This window comes from Sinocyclocheilus grahami, unplaced genomic scaffold, assembly GCF_001515645.1.
Source record: "Sinocyclocheilus grahami isolate Dianchi unplaced genomic scaffold, SAMN03320097.WGS_v1.1 scaffold341.1, whole genome shotgun sequence".
Taxonomy (NCBI): Eukaryota; Metazoa; Chordata; class Actinopteri; order Cypriniformes; family Cyprinidae; genus Sinocyclocheilus; species Sinocyclocheilus grahami.
In genome coordinates this window covers 1,096,787-1,107,326 of record NW_015505520.1, presented here as the reverse complement: position 1 = coordinate 1,107,326, position 10,540 = coordinate 1,096,787, and the positions used below count along the sequence as shown (strand labels likewise).

Genomic DNA, 10,540 nt, shown 5'->3' with positions numbered 1-10,540 from the left:
TCGCGATACATATTGATATTGAATTATTGTCCAGCCCTAGTCCACACATAAGCTGTCTGGGATGTTATGGTGCTATCACCTCTTCCACATTCATCTGGGATCTTAGACTCACCAGGTCAACGTAGTTCTGTCTGCAGTAGTTCAGGGCTTCATCCCACGTCTTATTCTGATGCACCAGAATGGGCTCAAAGACCTCCATACAGTAGAATGGTAGAGGCCAAGAGCACAGAGCATTGTGCAGTTTAGCATTAGATCTTTTTCAATGCCACACTCTTCAGTGACCCTGTTTGGCTCCCAAATGTCCAAATAGTCTATTTTTTGATCCTCACCTCCAGACCAACTCTTTTCTAGGTTGTTAGAAATCATGTGCAGTCAGGAAAGGCCCATGAGCTGGGACTTGAACTCGGGACGCCCAAAGCGCAACAGCCCTATTTCGGTGCACTGCCCACAAGGCTATTGGCAGCAACATTTTTTATATATTTTTTTTTTTAGAATTTACGTAATAAATACTATGCATTCCTTGTGTGTTTTTTTTTCTCCGAGGAACACTATTTACATTTACATTGTCCCATCTTGTTGCCTCTTCACTGCCTTTGCATTCGCTCAGCATAAATGTCGTAGTCAGGCTTTTAGTATTTGAGAAACAAATGTTTACAGAACCCTCACACTTGCACATCCAGGCAAATCTGCTGATCAATTCAAGCAAATACAAGACTAACAAACACCAGATTGTATGAAATCCTGATTTATGACACTCATCGAAATGGAGTTAGGACTTTTAAATCTGGGTTATGTAGCTCAGACAGGAGAAAAATATGATCTCTTATATTATGAGCTGTCCTGTAACAGACTCAGATTCAACTAGCTGATATTCAGAGAAGTGTGAAATCAATCATTTGAAATGAAATAATAAAGAATAATAAACTTTAGCAGCATTAACCATGAGCCTCAAAGAAGAGGAGTTATCGTCTGTATAAGGAAAAGATGTGAGACCTATTACAGTAGGCGGAGACAATTTAAGCATTTCCTGTAGAGTCAATAAGAGGAAGTAGATGTTCAGAACAGATTGAGCTTTGCTGAGGACCAACTTATGCATTGAGCTTTTCATGTAATTTACATTAGTAATACTAATAATTTGTTCAATAAAAAGATACATTACAAAAGCATAATTCAGGAAACAGAGAAGGCTTAAAACAAATCTGTTGGTTAGTATAAAATGTATTTATACATTTACTATTATGTGTCATTGTTGCACATAAATTAGATTCAGAACAGAAAGCTTAGATTATGCCTAAAGAAGTTACACAATAGCATGTGTTGTTTGCTTTTGAATGTTTGTATATCAAAGTTTAGATGTTTTCCAACCACAAGATTGACCCTCTTTCACAGCAACAAAACCACATGATCTACCAAGCAGTATTCTCACGAGACTTTAACAAACGCTCCTCCTTCTTCACAACAAACTGTGACGGTTATGGAAATAACAGAACTAAGCTTCAAAGCTGTCTAAAATAATGTGAGAACAAATCAATTTTGTTGCACACAGCTGTAGTTGAGATTTGTGTGTATTGACAACATTAATTGTGTACACGGTATATCATACCAAACATTACAGATGAATTATAGATTAGACTTTTAAATTAAGATTTTGTATTTTTCTGGGGAAAAATAGCAGGTGAAAAAGCAATTTTAATAAACAACTACGATTAAAAGTTCAAAAGCAACAAGTCAAAAATATTCTCCTGAATTAATTGAGAGACCAAAGCTGTTAAAGCAGGAAAGAATTTGATCTATGGATTGCATTCATGCTAATAAACCTACCTTACAATTAGAGGAACAAAAATACCTTTGTGTACAAAAGAAATGTGAGCAACCGTTCTGTTGTTTGTAGTTTGCACAGGCTTGATGCAACATGCACTTGTGGTTTTGGACTCTGAGCCCAACCTATTGCTCAGTTTGCAGCCAACCTGCAAGAATGAAAATAGAAAAACGCATTTAGAAAGCCCCCAGCAGAGCTCACATTTCTGTGGTCAGAAGTTTCCATACCAGCTTAAGTGTAGTGTAAAAACTGTTACTTTTAGAAGTATGACAATTGTCCTCATGCCTTCAAGGTGGAATGTCAACAAATGGTCTGTTTTACAGTAAAACATCAAAACAATGCACCAAAACAATGTAAATAAATTCATTACCCAGACAAGATGAAATTAATAATTGTCTTTATGCTAACATAATAGAACTTTATAAATTCACAATCAACCCTAAATCGCATCTAACTTTTTCCGTTTAATTGCACACATTACATACTTTTTTTTTCTTTTGTTTATTTTTTAATAACTTTTTGAAAAGTAATAGGGTCAAATGTGTCTTACTAATACTTAGGAATAAAATAACCTTTTAAACCAAAACACAAAAAGCAAGCACCTATGTACAGTATATTTGCTGTTAAGTGTGTGACACATGATCAAAGACAATATAATTGAGGATTTTCTAGAATGTGAGATGAAAAGACACATGTTAAAAATATAAGACAATCAATCAAAACATGAATTTTGGGGTTGTTTTACATAGTTTTAAATAAGTTCACTTTTGATATGTCGTTAATTGTAAAAAAACAACAACAAAAAAACAAAACCCGCAACAACTAGCTCATTTCATTTGATTATTCTTTATAGTTTAATATCTTAATTAAAAATATAATGTGCAAGGATAAATTATTTATAATGAACACAGCAATATTCTATAAAAAAAGGGAATTGTCAAGTTTGATCTCATAGTGACTTTAAGGCCCACTGATTCCCTTACGTAAATCGTTTTCTGAATATCTTTGAGATTAGAATCTTTGATTGATTTGAATCTCCATCATTACATCTCGGCTTCAGTATTAGTCTTATTTTCTGTTGCTGGATTGATAACATTGTGGTCATCAATGTAACGTACATAACTACTGAAGCATTATTTTGTTGAAGCCATAAACTCACTTAACATGATTCAGCACCATGGACAAGGACAAGTCGAACAATACAGCACTCCAGCTCTACTTCTTGTGTAAATGAAAATAGAAAAAATAAAATGTAAAAACAAGCTTGATTAACCTACAAAGCTTAGTAACCTCATCTACACAGGCCAAGCAACACCCCCTCACATAGAGCTGCTGTGGTTTTTAACCGGTTAAGGCACACACTTAATTTATTTTGGTTTTCCCCAAGTTCATTTAAATTTATTTAAAATGTACAATTAAATAGCAACAAGTACTTCAAAGAGAAAAACTGAGCATAGCTGTACAATTAGTCATCAAAACTTTATTTATTTGCTTAAAGCGGCAAGTTTACATTTCCACTTTCCACCAGATTTTATTATTTTGAATCTCCATCATTACATCTCGGCTTCAGTATTAGTCTTATTTTCTGTTGCTGGATTGATAACATTGTGGTCATCAATGTAACGTACATAACTACTGAAGCATTATTTTGTTGAAGCCATAAACCCACTTAACATGATTCAGCACCATGGACAAGGACATGTCGAACAATACAGCACTCCAGCTCTACTTCTTGTGTAAATGAAAATAGAAAAAATTAAATGTAAAAACAAGCTTGATTAACCTACAAAGCTTAGTAACCTCATCTACACAGGCCAAGCAACACCCCCTCGCATAGAGCTGCTGTGGTTTTTAACCGGTTAAGGCACGCACTTAATTTATTTTGGTTTTGCCCAAGTTCATTTAAATTTATTTAAAATGTACAATTAAATAGCAACAAGTACTTCAAAGAGAAAAACTGAGCATAGCTGTACAATTAGTCATCAAAACTTTATTTATTTGCTTAAAGCGGCAAGTTTACATTTCCACTTTCCACCAGATTTTATTTTATTTTTTATTATTTATGTGTTTTCATTTTTGGTGTTCATAAGAAGAAAATCCATTTCCTTTGCTTGTGAGAGTGTCACCTTACACCCAAAATCTACAGCCAATGAAATTTGAATTTGTCATATGAGAATATATGAGAATAACCAATCACATCCAGGATCAGTTTCCATTTGATTTAGTTACTTAGATTGTGCACCTTGTCATCTCTTATTCTTTGCTAGCAAATCAAAGCAACATGAGCAGAGTTTTACTCCTTACCTTTGTTTGTAAGTACAATTGACAGATTTTTAATTGTGTTAAAAATGACAAATTATATATTAATATTAATTTGATCAGACATTTATCCAAAGCAATACTAAAATGAATTTTACATATAATATTTGTGTAACACATTTACTGCTTTTTCAATTTAGGTTGCGTTGGGGCACAAAGCATTGAGCAGCCAAAACGTTTGCAAGCCTCTAAACTGGGTGATAATGTCACTATTGAGTGCTACTTACCCAATAAAGATTTTAACAATATAGTGTGGTACAAGCAGGACATGGGAATGAAGCTTCAAATCATTTCAAAAAGTTACATTTACCTGACAAAGGTTGATTTTACTGATGGATATAATGATGGTCGTTTTAATGTAACAATAAGCAAAGGCATTTATCATTTACATATTTCCTTGACAAAAAAGGAAGATATAGCAACATACTTTTGTGGAGTGATAACTTTGGGAGAACTGTATTTTGGACCTGGAACATTTTTGATGCTTAATGGTATGTTTGAACTTTCATTGTGTGTTATATTCATGTTTAAAATAATAAATATTGTCTCTAATGAAGAGACTATAAAAGTTATGTTTTTTTGTTTTGTTTTAAAGAAGAGCACATCTCAACAATGGTTCTTCAGGAGCCTGTTTCAGATAAAGTTCACATTGGAGACAACATTACCCTCACATGTAGAGTCCAAACGGTAGATGAGAAATGTGAAGGAGGACACCATGCTTACTGGTTCAGAGAGGCTGAAGAAGAATCCAGTCCTGGCATCATTTACACTGATGGAGATATGAAGAAACATGGAGAGATCTGTAAGGATGATTCTACTAAACAATCCTGCGTTCACACCCTTAAAAAGAGGAACCTCAGCCTTTCTGATGCTGGTACTTATTACTGTGCTGTACTCATGTGCGGCAAGATCATGTTTGGAAATGGAACTTATCTGGAATTCAGCTCAACACCTGGTAAAGTCTTAAACTATAAAGTGAATTACAATTTGTTTATTAATACTTGTAATATTTTCAATGTGTTTCTTTATAATGTTATCATAAATACTTCATCATGTCAGTATAATTGTTATGCCTTTTGACAAAACATTATAAATAACAAAATGTTTAATTACATAAAACATAATAAATATCTGTTTACTTACGGTCCACTACTGCATCACTCTAATAGTTTGTATATATCTTTGGTATAAAAAAATAATACAAATGTATTTTTAATACTATGTTTCAAACTAAATAGCAGTTTTTTTTAAGTTAACAAGATTTCCATCCAATAAGATTTGTGAAGTATTTTTATGTTTAAACAGATGATTTTTATGTATTTATTTATTTGCAGATAGCGGGTTGACAACAAGTCCTTTGTTTCTCATATTGGTGTCATCAAACATAATTTCTATGATAATAATGATCTTACTCGTGGCTGTGCAATGTAAAGACCAAGGCAGCTCATCAGGTATCATGTTTTTCTTTAAATCCAATTCCTAGTTTTATTTGCAAAACTATAAAGCTCTTTTGAATCATTTACTTTGTGTCAGTCAACAGATCTTGTAATCAAGAGACATCTGAAGGTATTCAGGTAAATCCTCACAGTTTTATTTTTATAGTGATACATTTGATGTCATTTTGATGCTATTTCAGAAGTTTCTTGAACGCACTGAACAACTGTATATTACGTTTGTTTCCTAAGAAAAATTAGGAAAGTTAAATTTTTTCAACAATTTAAAGTTTACTTTCCTTAAAAATATGTAACAGTTTATGAACAGATGCTTTACCAACAGAATTATTTGAAATGATCAAGCATCTTTCTTTATCAGGTTGGGGATGCAGATGTTTTGACTTACACATCTGTGAGTTTCAGCAGTAAATCACGGCCCTCTAGAAGTGCTAAAAAACACAACATTTTCCAGCATGCCGATGTCTATTCACAGATCAGGTCCTAAAAGAGGAAACACTGGAAAGCCTAAACATGTTTTCTGTACTTTAGTGATCCAAATGTGCCAATGCATAAAGCATGGTGAACTAAACAGATACAATCAAATGTTATAAAATATTATGCTATAAAATATCTGTTGTAAAATAGCTGTTATCATTGAGTCAGAGTCACAAATAAAAAAATCCTTGCTATTAAAATATTTTGCCTTTGACATTTTTGCTTTTTAGATTTTTGTTTTGTTTTTGCCTTTTATTATTTATATATTATTTTCTTTTATATAAGGTTACAGAATACTGCTTAGCCTGGGCAGTCAAAGCTAACACCTTAGATACCAAACATGACACCAGGCCTGTTGTTCTCAGAGTTTTTTTTCTTTTTATACTTTCCCTTATCCTAGTTTTTGTGAAAAGACAACTGAAAACAACTGACTCGTGAATATTGCTCTATTTGTCTGAGAGGCCAGGATCTAAAAAAAAAATACAAGCTGTCCTCTCATTGTTATTTTTTATTTATTTTTTCCTCACTGATGATGCCACATAAATGCTGATGGCACAGTACCAAACCCTTTGTGACTGTCCAGAGCACACAGTGAAAATTAAATTAAGTCCAAAATTGAGTCCATCTCAAGTTATAAAGAGCACTCCGAAATGGAAATGACCACAATTATTTTCTATACTGGTAATACATTTTAGCGTTAAATATGTTGATTGCAAAATGACTGCATGATAATGGTGAACTTTGACCTGTGATTTATCGTAGTGCACGACCTTTCACCAACTGAGGATTTACATTTACATTTGAATTTGTATTTAAATTCACAGGCTGACCTCCAAAGAACAAACTTCAAAGAAACATCTTTGCAGTTTTGTGAGAAAGTGGAACACTAATTCCACATTTTTGCATATATTTTTTTTACATTTATTATTTGTTTATTAAAAACAGAAGCTCTGTGACATCATATCTTGTGACCATCATATTTCAGTGTCTGAAGAAGTTTCCTCCAAGTGTAGTGTTTCCACACAATAAGTATTAATGGCCATCAAGGGAGAAAGATGCAAGTATTGTTGCAAAACTTACACATCACCATTAAGCAAGCTATCAAATGAACCTTCTAATTGGCTTCATTAATTCAGTTGTTTAGCTCTGAGTTGTCTAACAAGCAACAGCAGGGTGTTCTTTAATGGGTGTATTTCCTTTAAATACATATTACTGAATTATAAATTAGGACATTTTGAAGGTATTTTACTCACTGATATGAGAGGACTGCACCAGGAACTTTCTAGGCCACAGACTATATAATTTTTTAGGTGTGGGCGTTTGTAGCCTCACCACCAATGCTAAAACCAAACAGACTTTCACACGCTAATGACAGCTTCTCTTGAGGTGAAAGGTGATTTTGTCTATATGGTGGTCTATATAAGGCACAGTTCAAAGCCTGTCCCCCCTTAGATCTCTGAGAACTCTGATCATGTGAGAAGCGGTCTTGTTGACACTCTTCATACTCAACATATGTAAGCTAATTCGCTCTTGATCCATATTACACTGTCAGTACTTGAGTATGGCAGAAATAGTTATTATAACAGGCCTATTTTGTGGTTTCCTCTGTAGGTGAAAAAATGAATGCAAATGTTTATGAAACATGTAAAGTTTTAAAATGTGATGCAAGCTTCTATAATATACAAGAACATAAAGGCTTCATTTTTAGTACTGAAAGTTCAACAGGACCCTTACATTATCAATGCATGCGGAGTAACCAAACCATTTGTGGAAATGTATATCTCTATTTTAAAGGTAAGAACTACTTCAGTGATTACTACTAAAATAGAAAGGTTATTGTATTACAAGAATTTAGCAATGGAAAAATGCCTTATGAACCTAGGATGCTGATGCTTATATTTATTTTTATATATTATAATTGAATATGTTCAGAACTTTAAATGCTTTGCCAATAATCATTTTGAGAGTCAACATTTTTTTTTTGCTGTTAATTGTTTCTTGTACATTACTCATGTTCTGGCTTATTCATTTGCATAACCAAAATGTTTCGCCCATGTTTTAGAGAATCAAAACTGGCCTTACCATGTGGTATTTGTCTTCAATACTCTCATTTTGCTCTTGAGTGGAATAATCAACATACTGCTATGTAAAAGACTGAGAAGACGAAGTGAATTGCATGAAGGTACATTTCAATTATGATATAAAGGGCTTAGTTGTTTTAACCCCATTATTTATTTTCTACTTCCTTTTTTACTTTCCCTGCACTACAAAGCAAGTTTTAATTTGTTTCAGAAGTTTCTGACCCTTCTCCACCAGACACATCAGAGCCTGATGTCAGTTCTTCTCATGTAAGTCAGAATCTCTTAATCTTTTATTTTGACAGTGTAGTATTTACATTCATGCACTTCTTCTAAAACTTACATTGCATTCAAAGTATACTTTTTAGCAGTTCATGCATTCACTGGGAATTTAACCCATAGTGCTGCTACCGTAATGATCAACAGATTGAGCATCAGGAACGCAACAGATAAAGTTGCAGTGCTAAAAGTTGCTATGTGCATTCAGTGAGCAAATTCCTCCCCTTTTCTCCCCTCACAGAATCAAGATAGTCTGAACCCAAACTACACAACCCTACAATTCCCTGAAAACAATCCCAGTAGAGAGAGTTCGGAGATTGAGCAAAGAATGAGAAGAAAGGATACAATTTACTCCAGCCTTAAATGTCAAATGACGGACATCACTGAAGAAAGCTAAGCTATTTTTTGTCCTTCGCATATTGTTTCGAACTGCAGCACAGTTTTATTGTTTATTTATTATTTTTATTTTAATAACAATGACAAAACCTTATGTCTTACTATGTAGATTGTTAGCTCCTTAATAGGGGTGAAGGCAATTTGTAGTTGGAGCTGTTTAACCTGGACAGATACTTCACTCCTGCAAAATATACTTTCCTGCTTTCAGTATATTTCGCAACATTATTATAAAAATTGAACTTCTAATTTACAGTTCCTGTTTTAGTAGCTGTTTAGCTTATAGTCCCTGATCAATATTCAACTGATATTATCAAAACTGGCCCTGATCAATATTAAAACTTATATGCACTCAAACTAAAGCAGAACTTGGAATCATTTAAAGGTGACATTTCATGAAAATCTGACTTTTTCCGTGTTTAAGTGCTATAATCGGGTCCCCAGTGCATCCACCAAACCAGGAGATGTGAAAAAGATTATCCCAGTAACTTTGTTTTTCGTTAAGCTTTTTCCTGCAAGCGTCTGAAAAAACGAGGGCATCAGATTTCACTCCCTCTGCGACCTGGCAAAGGGATCTTGTTATAATATCACCACCCCTTAAACTGCACGTATCCACCCACGGCGCCATCATTCTGTTTTCGCAAACGACAATGGTGTACCAGCTCTAGGGCCATGGCAAAAGTTCAAGCAAAGCATGCTAACTGTTCTATCGTTAGCTGCACAGACGATCACAGAACAATATTTAGAGTCTCAGCCTCAGAGGAGAAGAGGGCAGTGGATTTATTTACTGTATATTACGCTGCTGCCACACAGATCTAATATAAGCATGCGATTTCTTTCCCAGCTGTTTACCTTCACTGACATAACCGACTGTTTTTGTAACACATGTGTTTTGAACAAACTTTTGTGTATCTGACAGTGTAAGCACAACAAGACATTAAAGAGAACTTAGTTTTGTGCTCACATGCCGTGTGACAGCGCTTTCTGTGCGCGTGCTTCAGATGTGTGTGCTCAGAAAACCCTATATCAGAAGTTTAAACTTATATGGCTAAACTGTCACAGTCCCACCTGTGGGACACTTGGCGCTCTTTTTTATGTTATCCTTTTTCTCTATCAAATCTTTTAGTAATCATCATAAATCATATATCATTTGAAAGCTTAGAAGCCCAAGATTCATCCTGTGAAACCCATTTTGAAATCGGACATTGCTTTAGAATGGAAATGGTACTTTAAAATCTTTTGGCGGTCTCCTCCCCCTTAGTGGGCGGTGTCAAGTGTCATATTACAAAATGCATTACGGTCTTTTAGAATCAAACCTTTTTATAATATTGACAAAAAACATATCATTGGAAAGGTCTGAGTCTCAGGATTCCATATTTGGTGATAGAAGTAATATTGACAAAGAAATCTAGACATTTGTGACAGAAAAATGCATTAAACAATTCAATGGAGTTTGGATGGCACCCGGTGGATGTTTGTGGTATAAATAAAATCTCACAGGAACCTCAATTTTTTTCATGTCAACTTCAAATTTGGAACATAACTTATTTAGACATAAGGCTTTAATTGTATACCAATTTTAGAGTAAAACCTGTTATGTAAAATATTTATTATATATCAAATTAAATTAAATTAATATAGTGAATTTTCTTTACAGTAAATTTAAACTACCATAACTTTTTGATACTTTTATTCCACTTTTGCGATAATCTTCTGATTTTCTT

The 10,540-nt window shown here is 33.9% G+C and overlaps 1 protein-coding gene and 1 long non-coding RNA gene across 2 annotated transcripts; one reads left to right on the top strand and one right to left on the bottom strand.

The window, feature by feature from the left end:
* Positions 1–2,665: 2,665 nt before the first annotated feature.
* LOC107603142 (uncharacterized) lies at positions 2,666–9,979 on the bottom strand. The gene is made up of 3 exons (XR_001611099.1): positions 9,871–9,979; positions 9,408–9,418; positions 2,666–2,680 (listed from the first exon to the last, which is right to left on the bottom strand). It is a non-coding gene; the product is annotated as an uncharacterized lncRNA (long non-coding RNA).
* nitr8 (novel immune-type receptor 8) lies at positions 4,101–6,098 on the top strand. Its single transcript, XM_016295856.1, has 6 exons — positions 4,101–4,131; positions 4,279–4,629; positions 4,734–5,093; positions 5,473–5,565; positions 5,672–5,712; positions 5,951–6,098. Exons 1-6 carry the CDS (start codon positions 4,101–4,103, stop codon positions 6,074–6,076), a joined length of 1,002 nt encoding a protein of 333 aa, XP_016151342.1. The 3' UTR covers positions 6,077–6,098.
* Positions 9,980–10,540: the final 561 nt, after the last annotated feature.